Source organism: Mixophyes fleayi, chromosome 3 (genome assembly GCF_038048845.1).
Source record: "Mixophyes fleayi isolate aMixFle1 chromosome 3, aMixFle1.hap1, whole genome shotgun sequence".
Classification (NCBI taxonomy): domain Eukaryota; kingdom Metazoa; phylum Chordata; class Amphibia; order Anura; family Limnodynastidae; genus Mixophyes; species Mixophyes fleayi.
The window spans coordinates 181492435-181511259 of record NC_134404.1 but is presented as its reverse complement, the minus strand read 5'-3'; the positions used below and the strand labels follow the sequence as shown (position 1 = coordinate 181511259).

Genomic DNA, 18825 nt, shown 5'->3' with positions numbered 1-18825 from the left:
GTTAGCAAAGAAAAATGAACTGATGGAATAAAAAAATAACTGATGTTTGCTTAATGTTCAATGAACATGGTAGAGGGATTAACATAAAGAATATCTGAGGTTGGCTATATAGTGAAGGTTATTGCCACTCTGATTTGCTTTATAACAGGAATAATGAAGTAGAGAATATTATGTGTAAAAGAGGTGACTGGGTTTAGAGCAACGAAGGTGGTATGCCCATAGGTTCCATTTATGTTAATCTCAGGGGTAGAAGTGGACATTTAGAAGCGGTGGTATGAAAATGTAGAAGTGACGGTAGGAAAACTGTAAAGCTAATGTAAGTGAAAGTAATTTAATAGATTTACAATTAAGGCAGTAGGAGAATTCCCGGTATGGCATACCACCGTATACACCCCCACTTCAACCACTGGATAATCTAGCCCTGCAATGACTTAATATCACTGCATCATTAAGGATATGTATTCCCAAATAACTTACTACATATGTAATTTCATTAAGTGTACATAATCCACCCGGAAAGGGACCACAACATGAACAGCCTTCAGAATAGTGAGCAGCAGATATATGTGGAAGACATTATCAGTACTTATCTACAGTGATTAAAGAAATGCAGCAAGCTTGATCCTGGTCTATCTGATGTTTGAATTCAGTATAGAGTGCATAGTCAGTGCTGATTGTGTAGTCCTCAAAGTGATCTTTGATCAGGGCCGGATTAACCCGAGGTCTAACTGGGCTACAGCCCATCGGCCTCAGGCATCATGGGGGCCCTTGAAAGTGCTCAGCAGCATTATTGATTGGTTCGGGGGCACGAGCGCCCTTGGCCCGATCAATGCTGCTGAGCCTGTCACTGTAGTCCTTCTCCGGCGCTCAGTAATCTCCTTACTGAGAAGATCTCATGAAAGTGAGACTCATAGTCTCACTCTCATGAGATCTGCTCAGTAAGGAACTTACAGCGCGCCATGGAAGGACTACAGTGACAAGAGAAGGAGGTAAGCGCTTGGGGGGGTGGCGGGCGGCTCACAGGGGGGCCTCACGGGGGAATGGAGGCCCTCTTAGCCCAGACGCCTCCATTCCCTTATTCCCGCTCTGTCTATGATGATTATTCTGAAATCAGTTATGCTTCATCCAATGAATTGCAGATAGCTTTATAAACCCTAATTTGAGATAATGAAAAAATAAGAAAATTTTTTTATTACTGTTGCTACATTCCTATTGATATATTACTAACATTTTGGACTTTTGGATAAACTTGAGAGTATTAACCCTAGTCATGATCATGTGAAACAGTGCTGAATTTATATTACCCTAGGCCCTGGATGATATCCTACCGCCTCTTGACCATCTTATCCATCATTTCCTCTTTCTTTAGCCACCATCTCCATTTTATCCTAGTTGTTCCTACTGTCTCTGACCGCCCTCCCTTTAGAATGAAAGCTCTCATGGGCAAGATCCTCTTTACCTATTGTCTCTTGCCTGCTTGCCTGTCTACTGTCTGTCTCCCTTGTATGTCCTGTGATGTCTTTTGCTACATCCTATGTGAGTCCTTACAGCATTACTCGCACTCATCTGTGCTACTTCTGTTTAACTGCCTTATGTATTTGTGTATTTTTCAAACATTATTTTTATCTGCGCTAGTTCCCAATAATTCCTAATCTAATAAAATGGTTGCTATAAATTAGCTGGATATCAAATAAAAAATATTTTAATAAAAAAAAATTACAGAGTGAATCTGTGACAATGCTTTAGAATATCTTTTAGTGGCCACAAAATAGATAATTTTCTCTTTTTCTTATTTTATTTTTGATAATGTACATTTTAAAATGGCATGCACACTTTTCAACACAAAAAGCATAGTGTGACTGTTTTTAATATTATTATTATTTTTATTATTATTATTATTATTATTATTATTATTATTATTAAAGATTAAGTTTTGGCAAAATTTACTGTGTAGAAAACATCTCAGTGGGTGATAATAAAAATCTCTCCCTTACCAAAATCTCAGCACTGCTCTATACTTAATATGGCCATTTCAAACACCTAAACTATGTTGTTGGTGTCCCACCCTTGTGAACTTCCCATTCACTATTTGGGTTTGGAAAGGCCCACAAATAAAGCAGAGAGAGGAGCAGCGCTGGACCAGCAGAGTCGTTGGGAACCCCATTAGATCCCTATGGGCTGCACTGCAGCAAACTTAAACTTGCTGTTTTGTTATACTTAGTGAAATCAATCCAAAACTAAATTTGAGCTAAGTAACAACAGCAGAAAATATCAAGAAAAATAGAAACATTTAGTCCCCAACACAATAATATAAATTAAATGCTGAGTGACACACAAGGTGCAAAGCTCGTAATCTGAGTTTATTGTACATTTTAGACACTGTACAACAGAAAATTCATGGATGATTACAAAGGGTATACTGCATATCCAATTAGATATTTTTTTCACAATTTACCTACAGAAAATTGAAATATGTCTCACACTCTACTGTTGTTTGCTAACATTGGCTAAGAAGTTGCAATATTTCAAATTGTACAATGACAATAGTAAAGCATGGCTAGACAACAAGGTAAAGTATTCATAGTAAAAATCCATATTATAGGCATCTACACATTAGTTCTACAATGATGCTGTCTTTCTGAGAAAAGGTTGGACATGGGCAGTAAAATATACTTTTATAATAACTGCAATGTTTTATTCAATAAGTCAATTTTTGTAAAATGATATGGCATATTTAAACAACTGGAATTAAAAAAAAAAGTTAATGTGTAATGTACACTGAAGCAGCTAACCAGATAATGTTTATACTTCTCAGAAAATTGCTATCTGTTTAAACTGATGATGCACTGCCAGTCAAGGATGCTGTGCAGATTTAGTTTCTGAAGAAACTCCAAACAATTTATATACCATTGTTTTATTCAACAAAAATACAAAAAAATGTTTCAACTATTGTCAAAAAAGGCATAAAAACATGTTGTAATAGACAATCTCAGAACTGCATTCTACAATTTCCAACAGTGGGTTTCATTTGTGGACATCAACGAGTAAACTGTTATATGTTGATAAAATTATATCATGTTGCTGGAATCAGTGAATCATTCTGACTGTTACTAAGTCTACAGTTTTCAAAACATTGCAAAGCAAATACAGATTGATCAGAGTTATTACAGTGATCCTTGTGCCTTGGTACAGAATGTTTTTTTCCAATTAACGCAAACATTCTGAACTTCCCACGGTTAAACTAATCAGAGATGTGTCGTAAGATAGCCCACATTCTTTATGTAATCCTTAACCATGGTACATCATTAACTACGATACATAATGCTACAGACGGAGCATATTCAGTATTATTTGTATTGCTCACTACAGTCATCTTTACAAAAAGAAACACTTCATATGAATCAAACATACATCTTTAGCCATTAGTTCAGAAAATAGAACTTTGTGCAAGCTGATTTACTCATACCTACAGGCTTGGACTAAAGTGTATAGTAGGAAGATAATGGACCTGGCTTATAACGAGTTGTACAATTACTGCGCTGTTTTATACACTTATCTGTATATGTCACTTCATTTAGTTGATAAACTACTTAGTGAAACTAAAGTTGAAAAAGCATGTTACTATGTTATAGAGAAGAGTTGATCCCATATACTTTCTTATCATGTCAAAATAGCATGGTTAGTCAGAAAATATAATCAGATGTTGCTCACAGCATGATGCTGAGTGTTTTTATATTTCTGTGAAGATCTGTCCCACTTTAGTCACCCACTTCAATCAATGAATAAACAGCTCTGATAGCAACATTATATGCTGCAGCATAGATTTTTTTTTTACTTAATTTCCCCTTTACAGATAATGAAGTTAAACTTTTCAAAAAATAGATTATCGGATCAAAACATTTCCTTTAACACAGCTTGCTTTGTGCTAAGTACCACCTACTCTGCAGTAGCTCACCCTTACAGCTCCAAGCAAGGTAAGACTGAGATAGCTAAACCAATCAACTCATTATCACTTTCCCATGCATTATTATGTAACACATATGTGGAGTTTTAAAATGATCTCAACTTCCAACATTACCTTTTCCACCTGGTACTAAGTGCTCTGCTCCCAAATGTTACCTATATTTTCCTATTGTCGTAAGCTGTAATGAACTGATCATCATCATCTATTTATATAGTGCCACTAAAACTGAAAAGGCCATGGTCCGGAATCGAACTCATGACCACAGTGCTGTGAGGCAGAAGTGCTAACCACTAAGCCACCGTGCTGCCCTGATGCTTTAAAACACAGTTCTCAACAATTAACAATGAAGCCCAGATAATTGCAATACTAAATTAAGTTAGGAGTTTGGGAACAGAGTATACCGTATGTACCAGGTGGAAGTGTGTTCATGCCATAGGGTCAGAATAAGTGCTGCTGAAAAGTCTCTTCTAAGAAAATCTAAAGTAAAAGTGTTAAGTATAAAAGCATTCCTAGCAATATGCACAAATAAATGTAACATTTTAGAAACTGTCGAAATTTGTTTTAGCTGACTTTCCATTAAAAGATGTTTTAATGCAAAACAATCTTGTATGTAAAGCTATTGAAAAAATGTACAAAAGCCAATGCAAAGTTTGCATACAGGTAGTTAGCAAGATTACATCGATTTTTAACCTATTTCCAATCATTGAAATTATTAGACTTAGATTTTTAATTTTATAAAATGTTATTTTCTTTGGATCAACTGGAAATTGCATCCACTTCTGTAAAACAGGTTAACAAAAGTAATGGACATCCAATGTAGAAAAACATGCGGAAGCATGTGCAAGGCCACCTTTTTGGGCCATTATTCTTTGCTTTGGTGGTGGTTCTCCTCATTATCAGACTAGTCTTTTATGAACCTCCATCACTGAACATCATCATCACCATTTATTGATATAGCGCCACTAAATTTACTAACACAAACACACTAGGGTCAATTGTGATAGCAGCCACTTAACCTACTAGTATGTTTTTGGAGTGTGGGAGGAAACCGGAGCACCCAGAGGAAACCCACACAAACACAGGGAGAACATACAAACTCCACACAGATAAGGCCATGGTTGGGAATTGAACTCATGACCCCAGTGCTGTGAGGCATAAGTGCTAACCACTTAACCACCATACTGGCCATAACAGTGCCATTAAGCATTCTGAGTTATCTTATCTGATATCATATGTAATGTATGCAGTAATTTACTTTTACAAATATATTTTATCATTTTGGTGTGTTAGAATTCTACACTATTTTGTGCTCTTCTGTTCTGCTTTATATTTTGTGTCTGCAATAGGTTTGACTTTCTGATTGTAGCACAGGGATATGATTATAATGATATTAAACAGTGGACAACACAGTGGCTTAGTGGTTAGCACTTCTGCCTACCAGAACTGGAGTCAAGCATTTGATTCCTGTCCATGGTCTTATCTGTGTGGAGTTCTCTTATCTGTGTATGTTCTCTCCATGTTTGCGTGGGTTTTCTCCGGGTGTTCCAGTTTCCACCCACACTCCAAAAACATACTTGTAGGTTAATTGGCTGCTATTAAATTGACCTTAGTCTCTCTTAGTGTGTATGTTAGGAATTTAGACTGTAAGCTCCAATGAGGCAGGAACTGATGTGAGTGAGTTCTCCGCACAGCGCTGCAAAATTAGTGGCGCTGCTTAACTAACTGATGATGATGATGTATTTTACTCAAGTTCTTGAACACGTGAAGGATACAGATACAAAAGTACATTTTACTTTTCAAAGCTTTTTTACCCATAAGCAAAGTGAGAAAGAAATCCCAGTCAGCACCGAGGAGAACTAGTAGTTCCATGAAAACTGGTCAGTTACTCGTAACCAATATTACACTGAATCTATTGATGCTGTGTTAATAGAGAAAATCTACTGGGGTTTAAAGAAAAACTAAATGCAAGAAGGAACAAAAATAGATCTGGAAACAAAATATTTTGTGGATCCATGGTCTGAGTGATTGATTGATTGATTGATGATTGATTGATTGATTGATTGATAGTCTTAGTTTGGGAATGGTTAAAATCACCACAGTATATTTACATCCAAATAGGCTACATGAACAACAAACGTGACAATTTTAAAGGGGAATAATGGAAGCTATTGTCTAATAGTAATTTAGAATTCTCAATTTCCCATTTGGAAACTGTTTATCTCATGGCTTAGATGATTATTTTTTGTGTTTATTTAACTTTTACTTTAATAACACCAGTATACTATGCAGTGCTTTACAATTAATAACAAATAAGACAGGGTGTTAACACATAGACAAAGTGGGAAGAGGGCCCTGCTCACTAGCTTACGATTTAAAGAAAAATAGGAGTGTAATATATGAGGTTAAGTGCAGCATATTGCATATTGGGCTAGTCAGCTTGAAATGATAAATGTGTTTAATAGTCCATATGATCCAGTCACACAATGTTAGTTTGTGTGTCAATAAGTTGTTTGAGAAAAAGTATAAATGCAAGTTTGGTAAATAAATGTAAGTTTGGTAATCAAGTAAAGTAGACCAGAGGATTCAGGAATTTGTCAAGTTTGCCTAAAGAGGTGTGTTTCAGGGAACACATAAATATGTTGATGATAGGGGAAAGGCTTGTAGTAGTCAAGGAGTTTCACAGAGTGGGTGCAGCCTGTAAATGATGACACTTAGGCACCAAGCTTGAGGGCTAGGGTTGATGAAAGGGAACACAAACTGTAAAAGTAATGTTGGATGGTAATTATTGGTATGTGCTACCTTTGTCACTACACCTCCAAGTAATTGCACTTGTACCCTGAAAACTATAATGGTCCCATACCAAATAATATTTATCTTAATATCTATGGCATTAAACACTCTAAAAGCTGATAAAGTGATATTTATGATGTTTCTCTATTCCCCTAACGTTGCAGTAAACGCTTTGAAAATTATAGAGCTTGTCTCCAACTGAATGATATATTGATCCCACAAAATGAATAAAAAGATACAATAGAGTGAAATTGTTCTAAGACTCCAGGTTCAGGCAAACATTACACTTCCACTGAAAGCTCACATACAGCTTTAAGCTCTAATGTCACTGTTTCCTGGGAAAGTATCCGCAAGCAGTATGTGGCCATTACAATATATCTCATAAATGTTAGCTTGAGGTCTAATTTGCGATTCCTATGTTTGGGAAAATATGAAGGTGAAAAGCCTAACGGGCCTGTTATGTGTCACTTAAAGCCTACACGCTGTCTTAGTGAATGTACTTAATAACCAGGTGATACAATATGCTAGCTTTTCCATGCAAAATATTGTATGCATAATGTGACGATTGACAGTGTTCCTCGAGCTGACAGTACACTTTTAGCATGGCAACAATACAATTACTGTGTGTAGAATTAAAAAAAATATATCATCCACAAATAGATAAAAAGCTAGCAAAGTGTGTGTTGAGGTAAACAGAAAAACATATAAATTACTTTTACCATTCTGCAAAATGATTCTGGAAAACGTAGATATTAGGTTGATAAAAGTGGTGCAAATGTGTGCTTCGTGTGAAAACATCATAACATATACTTGCTTACATGGGACCCCACGTCTCTCATTTTATCTATCTCTTCCCTACTATACCAGTCTGATCCGCAGAGTGAAGCAACTATGTAACTCTATTACATTCATATTACCTTATTATTTTGTATAATTGTGCTTAAGTTGTTGTTATTTTTAATCCCTTCTGTTCTAGATGCTATGTGCTGAATGAAGCTTACCTACCCTACATTAAATCCTGATAATGTAATAATGAGTCTTTTAAAGGGATAATAATTTTAATTCCCCTATCTGCTGCTATAAAGATTGTATACAGCTAATCCAGTTTGCCCTTTCAATTAAACTTGTTCAGCGTGTTCTATTTAGTCAGCACCTGAATGGGCCATCAAAATTCTTGGTCTGTAAGAGTTGTGTGCTGTTCACTGTTGTTTTTAAATTCTATTAAATCCAAATAGTCTTTATCACCCCATGACCACTGTGACTTCAATCAGCCAATTTAATTACCTTACAAAAGTGTCAGTAGAAAAAGCTAAGAAAAACAGGAAGGGATGTGACGTTATCAAATTGAAATCTTTCTCTCTAGTGTTTAATCTGGACCAGTCAATAAAAATGCTCCTCAACTCTTCCCTTCAAGGGATATTTAACCTCACGTTCTTTCCAAGGTTTTTTTTTATATGCTTGAAAGTTCTTGAACTGATGAACACGAACTGTCCCTTTGGCTCATTATCAACGATACACGATATGAAATAACATTGAGGCACTGATTGACATCAGTGAGAAGAGGGATATGACTGCATAAGTGGTGATTGTGTAGAGTAAAAACATAGAAGTATTGTTTGCAGATGTACAGATGATTTTTGTGGCTTTGATTCAGCATATGTCTAGCATTGCTCACAAGTCTATATGAAATCCAAGGCTCATTATTCATCAGCAGACTATACTCAACCTTATTATACATTGTCTGGAGATAGATAGATAGATAGATAGATAGATAGATAGATAGATAGATAGATAGATAGACAGAAAGCTACATTATGCTCTCAGCCGGCAATGCATTTTATAAGTTTGAGTGTTGTGCGTCGGCTTCTGCCGCAGTCAAAATGATTACATCCTTGCTCAGAAATATACACATATAATCGACTGTAAAAAAGGTAATCAAATTGCTTAAATTCACTGGAAGCATATATATGTGTGTGTGTGTGTGTGTGTGTGTGTGTGTGTGTACATGTACCCTTATAATTTGTTAAGCATTATGGAAACACTTCTTAGTTCCCTCTGTAGTTCTGTACAACGTCCTTATATGCATAGCCAGACTACAATAAGAATGTCAATATTTTAACCATTATACACAGCTTCTATAAGTCAATGTTTTTACAAGAGTATAGTAGGTAGATGTATTGTAGGTCTATTTTTCCAAAACTTTGGATTTGAATACGGCAAATTTGAATAAAGGGCATTCATTGCGAGTGTGGAGTGAGTACAAGAGTTTTTATGTTGCAAACTTAAATAGGTACAGTCAAACTGTATCATAATAGTCATTGTATTCTATCAATGGTGTGATTGTGGTGGGTGAAAATGCTGAGATAGAGTGCTATAATCCGAGCCAGTTATTCTTGTGTGCCATCCTGCCTCAAGTGAATAACATTGTGTGAATCGCTGGCTTTCATGCACGGCTGACACCACATTGCAATCAGGACAGCACTGGCATAGTACTGATTTTATGACTAATAGCATATGCTTAAAATATAGCACCGGTAATTAGATGCAATATAACCACTACTATATTCTGCGCTGTACATTGATATCCCATACCTCGCGAATAATGCAAATACCATATGTGGTAAATACATAGTGTAAAAACAAGTATTAGATTATTTTCCCAATGATGGCATATACCACATATACTACCAGAATACTTATATGTATTCACGTTGCAGACATAAACCCGGTGTGCTTGAAGGTAGGTAGGTGGTAGATCGCCGTCTATAATATTTAAACGCACAAACACATGTGTTGTTGCTTCCATTTACAACACATGTGTGTACTCTCTCAACACACTTTTCAACAACTTTTCATTCATTTCACTACATAGTAAGATACGTTTGGATGTGTGCTGTACCCAATACATGGTGATAAGAAGGGGACGCAAAGCGGAAGATACTGCTCTATAGTAGATAAGTAAAGTGGGGTTACTGTGGATGTGAGCTAGGATTACAGTGGCATGGATGGCTTGAACAGGAGCTGAAAGCACAGCAATTGTTTAAGGACTCGTCTGTTGCCATAGTGCTGCAGGCAAAGGCAGAAATCAGCGGCTAGTTGTCTTTGAAGACTCTCTTCAGACAACTCTTGACCTCAGCCTAGCAGAAGGAAACATGGGACTGCACACTACTATTGTTATTAATATTGTTTAATGTTCTGTAAAAAAAATTAAATGAATGGTCCTTTGTTTCGTAAAAGGGCACCGATGTGGGAAAGCATGTTACTGTCATGACTGAGTCACATCCGCTAGCCATCTGTCATGGTCAGAAAGCAAGGCAATGTCGTAGGGAAATAGCCAATAAAATACCCAATGTTAACAGAGAATAAATATTCCCCAGTGTCGTGGTAGGCTAGGTTCACTATCACTACCATCCACAGCAGCGGATCCGTACATAAGTCTGCCCTATACACCCGAGTCATATATGCATATTGTCTTATATGGCGGCATTTAGTAATAACCTGTCACAATGGAGAGCTGGTCTGTTTTTCATTTCAGCAAAGACTGTATTACTTCATATTGTTGTGTTACTTGACAGCACGATTATGTATACTGCAACTGATTTATAGAAGACAAGATTTTTTTCTGCACTTCCTAATCAGTAGAACTGCCCCATTGGGTGTTGAAGAGTAGAACACTGTTGCTAGCAAGTGATTGCTTTAATGGATGAGTGACAATGGGAATTGTGTTGCATGTCACGGTATCATTACAAAAAAACATATTTAGCTGGTGCATTGATTCCATTGTAATACACCGGTTATGTTCACACCGTGCAAAGCAATTCGTGCCATGATATATGGACCTGTGTATATGCTTCCAGAGAAATCAAGCATTCCTGGAGATGGTTGCTACTAGCAACGTGCCTCCAGCACCACCTTAAAACCAGATGGCGGCAGAAGAAAGTCACACTATATGAATTCAGCTCGCTAGATTAATAGCAGCCCTGTGTCTTCTTCAGCATCGTGGAATTCTTTGTTTCTCGCACATGCATCAACATTATTTTGTTAGCTATCCATCAAAATGTCACTGTAAACAATAGAGTAGAAGGAACTTAGAAGGGAACTTAACCCCAAAATGCCCACAGAGCACGACATGAACCGGGCAGGTCCTGCTTTATTAATTAAATGTAAAGTGAAATCCATTTGCACCTGTCAATCAATGCCATATCTGTGTTACGTTGTGTGTTCCATTTAGGAGGACATTCAATATGTTCAGGGGCACCTGTTTGGTAGCGTAGTGCTGTCCAACTCCACAATATAAAGTTTCCCCATGCTTCATAAGTAGAGTGGGGGTGTATTAATTTGCTTGAGTGCAAGTTTAGTCTCAAAATAAACTAATGCTATTTCAATTTCAACCTCACATATGACTTTATTACACTTTATTCCGGATCGTTTTTACAGAACACAATAGTGTATAGTATCAATGTATAGGACAAGAACCATTCAGAGTTTTTTTTCCGTCCACAAGTCGTAAAGAGTGAAACTGCAACTTACTATGAAAAGTCATAAAGGCATTTATAGGTTTATGTAGGTAACCTGCTCCCTGTAAAAATGTTATAGGAAAAGTCAACAGCTTGCAGGTTTTATAAGAAATACTACTGTTGATGTTTTTATATGACTGTTTACTAGTAACTCCCCCTTTGGCATTCAATACACAGTTAATTTTCACATTGTAAAACGAAGCAGAAAAAGAAAAGGCTTCACGTTACAAAATACACTGAAAAAATACCCTAAGCTACTGTGACACATTCCTATTATATTACTCATTATCACAGAGATGTTGGTGTTTCATCCAATGGTCTGCAGTGACAACAATCCGTTTCTGCAGACATCAGAGATATATGAGTGTGTTTTCATTGTGGATATTATCTCTCACATAGACCTGGCTGCAATACTCCCACCTAAGACATGCTAGCAGACATCTGTGTATCATCTCACGTTTAATCCATAGCAAAGTAAAGGCAAATCTTACCAAATCGTAAAACATGTGTCGTCCCTTGAGCATACCCAATCCAAAACAAGCAAGCGACGAATCTTAGGGTGCACCTGAAGAATGAATGAGTTAGGAAAGGGGAAATAATCTTCATGATTTCAATGTACATCCGCACGTTTCCTTCCCCCTATACAGCGTCAGGTTTCCCGGTAGGGTAAGAATGAAAAGACATAGACTGATGGCCCTCAGAAACGATCACGGCATGGTCACAGAGACATGAGCGAGGAGGATCCGCTTCCCAAACCCATTAGCAATCCCTGCATGTTCTTCATTCACTGCGCCAAGGAGCAACCTTCAACTGCAAGGAATGGTGGGACATCCATGTTAGTCAGAGGGGGGAGAATCCTTCAGAAATCCAAACGCATATGTCCATCCCGGTGAGCCTGGAAGGGATGAAGGGGGAGGGAAGGCAATCAATAGATAATCCAGCACGGAGAAATCGCTGAGCTATGGTAGCATAGGGGAAGTCTGTGTGCAATAGCGATTTACTGGTAAAAGGGTTTGCTGTTTTCCCTTCCTGCTGCACTGCTGCACAGCTTCTGACGTGCAGCCAAGATAAGTGAGAGAAATTGAGATAGCTCCACTCTTTTAAGGCTGCCAGCCAGACAGCCTTCCCCAATTTGTATTAAGCAACTGATCTGATATCCTCGTGCTGAAAAGCTGTTTAGTTTTATTCATGGGTAGAGTGCTTTCATTTCCCAGCTAGATCTCTCATAAGACAGGCAAATATGGTTGTGCAGCCCCATGTAAAATCAATGCACGAATATCACTAAGCGACAGGAAAGCTGCTGGAAGTGAGCTCTGCACTGGTGCTGAAAATTAGGAAGTTTGAGATGTGACAGCAGTTTTAGATACAATGTTGCAGATTATCACAAGGATTGAACATTCTTCCCCTAGTTGGCTATCTTCCTAGATGAGCGACTTAACCCCTTCCTTGAAACAGAGGTATGGAACTTCTTGCAACGTACTCGACTATTGGCCTCTGTAGCAGTGAATAGGTTAAAGTCACAGTAAACGCTCCCTATGTATTTGTAACCTCTTATTTAATTTAGCGGTAAATGCAGTGCCATTTTGAAACAGAGAGCTTAACTTTAACACTAAACATGATTACTGTCATTTGGAACCTTTAGGCTGTTTTACACCTACACATTATATCTTATAAACGCAACAGCTGACATCTGGATTCACATTTTAACCATGGCAAAGCGTTTAAGTAACATAACAAGCACATTTTGTGTAACAACCTGGTAATATTGTGGAAATTGCAGGCCATGTAAGTAAAGAAAGACAGCAGACTATCTGGATTAAATATATTATTTATGTTTAAAATGCCATGATTTTTCTGCTCCCGATATCAACTAATGCATGCTATTAGAACAATACTGATATTTGAAGCTGGAAGATAAGATATCTTAGTGAAGAATAAATGGGGAAGGGGGGGGGGGGTGAGTTGCTACAAGGCATTGTAATATTTGTAACAAAAAGTGCACGTGTAACATAGTCACCTCCAACCAATACCTAGTATGGAAAACACACTTACATTTCTAGTTTTGGCCACAAAACTAATGCACAGCAATACAAACCCAGTATGAGAATGTATAGTGTTGTGTGCTGTAGATTGTGAAATACAATGATTGCTTCTCAATGTTTCATAAGTGAATAAGAAAATATTTATTTGAGTCAAATAGACTAGCAATATCAACCCATTCTCTAGTTATTTGGCATCACTGCCCTTTCAAATGGAGGTATAAATGTAGTGTCAAAGCAGGTATCATAAATGGGCAGTGTCAGATCTCTGCAAGCAAATCTGTCAAATGGTTTGGTAAGAGTAGCACTTTATATAAGAACACCCTCCATAAACAAGCAAGGACATCTAGCGACTCCTTCAGTTCATATGTATAACTCTTTCAAAATGTACAGGTCAATAAAAACTTTCTTTCAAATTTAAATGCTGAGCCGTTTTATTTATCAGTAAGTGCTAATATGAAACGACTGGCCTTGATGATGTGCTAAAAGTCTAAAGGTTACAAGAACTTTCACGTCTGTGCAGCTTCTAATTATATATATATATATGTAAACAGCATTGTAACACTACTGACATGCACACATAAAAGTAGAATAGCATTCCCCCGATGTTGATTTCTCACTGCATAAATATAGTCCCATGCTTTAATATTTTATTGATGGTTGCCTTAAAATGGGTACAACATTTAAAAACATATTATGACAAAACTTGTGAAAATATCCACCCAGAAGATTATAAATAATCACTATCAGACAACCGTTTGCAGCACCACCAAATTCGGGTTCACGAGGGTTTCTACCATAGAGATTGTGAGGACAGTTTCAAAGAATGAAAAAGGGCGAACAGCCTGAATGTGACTTGCTGGAGCGCTGATGAATAGGTTCAGGAACTGGAGGAGGAATGCGTTTCAGCACCAAGGAGAGTACCGTTTCACATAGCTGTCTATACAGCAGAATACAGCTAGGTATACTGCCTGTCACACATAATCACTCTATTTCCAGGTATAATTCGAATTAACAGTCAGATCCAAGCTCGAAAACCAGAGATAAGGGCACGTTTCTTTGTAGGCCCCAGCAATCCAGTTTAAACTTACACCTGGCCAGGCAGGCACTAGCACAATAGTAATGGACACATTGTACCATATGTGTACTTAAATTAAACTAGTGAACACACCACTACAACTTATCTGAAAGTAGCTGACTTGCCTTGTGTTGATTTATTACACTACAGCATTAGAGGTGCTGATTTGAGAATAGCATATATTTTATTCCTTTGTATCGCAATAGCATTATCTTAATATTGATATGCTTGTTAGGAGACGTATTTTATGACTTTTGCATTCAAACTTGAAATATGTTTGAGAGTGAATAGTGGTGGTTTGTCTGTCGAGAGTACATACGTGTTTAAACATCCGAGCTAGGGGAAATGTGTGTCAAAACTCAATTTGAGTAAATGAATAAGCAATCGAATTGCGTTTTGATGTCCATGCTTGTTAATGTTTGTTTTAATCTAATGTAAAACAATTAAGCATTTGGAACAATGAACCGCTAAAAGACATGTAAGAGCTATTTGCAGCATACACAGCTTGTCTTTGTATAAAAAAAACAAAAAAAAAACGATGTTTAGGCAGAGGGCTTGATGGCAATTCACAGAACTTGTAGCTGTTGTTGGCATTTGAAAGACTGACACGATCTGTGGCCCTTAAAATACTTTATGTGATATCCATATACCAGTCTGTAAATATAAGGCTACATTTTCTCCAAATTAACTAAGAAGTATCAAACTTACAATCATTATAAAGTGGCTATCTACGTTTATCAATTTCAAACCATTAGCCAGTTAGATGAAGGCAAAAAAGTAATTAAACATCGTCCAATTTGCCTAAAATATATGTATACCCCAGCTGAACCTCATTATTTAATATAAGCTTCTTGGAACTTGGCAGCGGTGGGTGTACCTAGGTGAGGATGACATCATGTGAGTGGATATGAGCTGAATGCATAAGCTCACATCCTCCCATGTGATACCCTCTTCCACCACTTCTATTCAATGTGCTAAATATTCTGCCAAGGATATTATATTTGGTGATATCTATCCCATTTAAGAACGTGGAAATAAATCATGACATCCTATATTGGCAGATGGATGTCTCCCTGGATGAGCACAGTATCATATGTGTGCTACTGACAACATCCATGTATTTTCTACTTTGCAAGAACGATGTAAAATGCTTTTTTAAGTCCATACAGTGTCTACTATTACAAGTCTGTGTGAAAGTTGCACTGCTGGGAAGATCTCTTTTCAAAGTTGGAGAAGAAGAACTTTTCTTTCAATTTTAAAGGGTGACCTCTGGCTTTCAGCAGAGACCCTGAATTGAACAGTTGTATTATAATTTTCTGATTGATCTATACAATTATTTCTAAAGAGTGGCCATACCCTACACTTTAATGTTTATGCTTAATGTTTATGCTTTAGTGTAAATTAAGTTACATACTTATGGGTACTTTCACATGTGCCCATTCTGCGATCTCCTGTGCTTGAAAATTAAAGCAACATCAGCATTTTGCCACAATAGTGATTTGTTAATCTCTATGACAAGTACTACAACTATCCACATAACATTTTAGAGATGTCAGATGGAGCATTGGTGCAATGAGCCACATCCATTGTCCACTCAGAATTGGTAAATTAGGTGTGAGTACATTTACAGTATATGCCATAGTGATCAATTAATCAAAAATGTAAAAAGCATTGCTGCTGCATTTATCTTCCTGTGGAGTATGCTTATGCTATATATTATTATTATTATTATTATTATTATTATTATTAATAATAATAATAATAATAATAATAATAATAATAATAATAATATCTTAGAACTGGCTAACACATCATAGGCAGATGTTTAACTGCCTATGAGTACATTACATCTACCAAGCTTAGACTCAATAAGTGTATTACATTTTCTGTAGTACACGGAAACAAAAGCAATCATTGGATGTGTCTACACTCATTTACATGCATTTACAATTTGAACAGGATTTGGCTGCATACACATTAGTGTTAAAATTATGCATTTAATATGTATTTCCAGCATTATTTAAGTGCATGTTAATGTCTATTTGGTGTACTGTATGTATTTGCGTTTAACTTGCGTTGCTCTACCTTGTGCTGTTTTACACGTTTCTTCTTCAGTTGCAGTGCTTCTGACAAGTGTTAATGTAATTGAAATATGACATTGATGACGATGGGAGCATGTTGTAAAGGCAATGAGATTACGTATGAGAATGAACACATTTGTAAACGTGTATTAAATGCATACATAAACGCAATGCAGTTTAAATATGTTTCACATGCATTTTGGGTGAAACATAGGTGATATAACATATTACAAACGCCAGTGTGTGCATAGCCTTCATGTGATAAATGCAATCAACATTGTGTGCTAGCACATTGGGGTTTAGAGGAAATATTATCTGTCACCAGGTTTCATGCATTTACCCTGCAAAAAAGCGCACCTAAGCTGCAAAAATGCAGGGTGGACCTCAACAAAGGTTTTATAGCCCCTGATAATCTAGATGTCACTATCTACATTCTCTTGGTTATTGCATCAATATGTCTAAACATGTTCTATTAAAAAATCAAATCAATGACCCTTTTTTATTTCTAAAACAGTTACTGTTTCCTCATGTTTTCCAATAGTCACAAAACAAAGTAAACTCGTTTTGCAATACTCGTATATAAGATAATGAACAAAAACTATATTTCTTATGTATAACGTTCCTTTCAATAGCTCTGAATGACTCTTTGTTACTGCATTTAATGGGTAGAGGTTTTCTCATTGTACGTTTTCTATGTAATTTACATTTACTCATTGCTTTAAATGCGTTACTATAACTCTGCTCTCTGTTCAGCAGAAATAAGGGCTGAAAATAAGAGAGAGTAGAGCTTTGGTTGAATACTAAGGAACAACTATGTGCAATAGTCATCATCAATAGCTCAAGATGGTCAGCAGTAAACCCAACATTAACTATGACTATGTTTCTTGGATTGATGTTGACATGAAAATAACAGCTGTTATTAGTTCCGGTTTATCAATTTCACACAGGCCTTAATCCCGTTTACTCCTACAAACCAAACAACGTCTGGGATTTCCCCTGCTTCCTATTAACTCACTGTATTTTGATGTATAACCCCGCCACTGACATGTTGATGATTAATGACAATTTAAGTTGGTAATTAATGTTTCGCTGCTAAGAAATCTGGAATTCCAATTAAAGATCTGTCCCTACGATAGATTTACTGTTCAGGTCAATTCCAGATCTCACTGCTATAGCCTTGTGCAATTCCTGGCGAAATAGAGAAAGCAAATTTCTGTCCCCAAACATAAAAAAGTTTTAGTTCAAGTCTGCAAGGTTTTTTTTTTGGAGTGAAGCAATACAAATACAAAGAAGGATTGTTCTATGATATGTACCTAGTGCACAATGACATTCTGTTTAACGTCACCTTTAAAACCATTTATGCGCTATAAGAATTAAAAACCGCTTAAGACTATAGAATGCATCAGAGTATGTGAAACAATGCAGTTCAATGCATATAACGAGTACAATATGCTTTACGCATTAACGATGGGTAATGCGATGAGTTTTGTAACAATATTCTATTGTACTTTATTCTCTCAAAGTTATTCTGTGATTCCTAGTTCAAGATTTTACCAAAGCAAAACAGCTGGATGAACCAAGAGGTCTCTTACTATTAAAATAAAGCGCGTCTGTGCTAGATGATAAGTCTGGTATAGCAGAATAATAAGAGAATACTCTGCCTCCAGGCTGGTTAAACAGACAATACACATTTTCACCTGTGCAGTGAAAAGTCAAAATGACAAGTGATCCAAGTCAGATGGAAAGAGGGAGGAGTCTCTTGGGCTATTGTCAAGTCCGGTGACTCCCTCCACCCCTGTTGTCTCCATAGTACATTGCAGAGTTGACAGCGTTGTCATATATATGAGTAAGGGCACCTCTAAAAGAACTCTTACCTTACAAAAGTGAGATGAGACCTGGCTTCTGGCTGCTGGAAGACGCACAATCGGGCTGCGAGGAAGGGACACCTAAGATTGGGACCTCAGCAGTCACAGCAGATGACTGTAACGTTGGAAGAGAAAGAGTCCCGAGATCTGAACGGGGAGACACTCCCACTGTTGCAAGCGATGCCCAGCAGTAGTGAAGAATATATGCTTTTTCCCCCCTTAGCATTTGTGTTAGACTAGATGCAAAAGCTGCGGTTCAAGTATCAAACATAAATACGCCCAAACTAGAATTATAACCATGCTAAATCGACTTCTACTACTGCACAATACATTTCATCTACCCATAAAAACTGTTATATTTGCATAAATGATTATTACAAGATTAAAGCTATGAATGGAATATATGCTAAACTGTGATTCGGAATCAAATGTATACCCTAATAAGAAGCTAATACATCTCTTAATGACGTGTAATGTGCACAGTACAATAG

General features: G+C 36.9%; 1 protein-coding gene across 3 annotated transcripts in view; it reads right to left on the bottom strand.

Moving 5' to 3' along the window:
* Positions 1-18437, bottom strand: part of GRIK2 (glutamate ionotropic receptor kainate type subunit 2) — a 519986-nt gene extending 501549 nt beyond the window's left edge. For 2 of the 3 annotated variants that reach the window (XM_075202838.1, XM_075202840.1), the window contains exon 1: positions 11763-12589. In XM_075202838.1, coding sequence (XP_075058939.1) covers positions 11763-11892 — 130 coding nt within the window. In that variant the 5' untranslated portion in view covers positions 11893-12589. Of the gene's footprint in view, positions 1-11762; positions 12590-18343 lie in introns of those variants that run through there. The other variant, XM_075202839.1, reaches the window with a different exon arrangement.
* Positions 18438-18825: the final 388 nt, after the last annotated feature.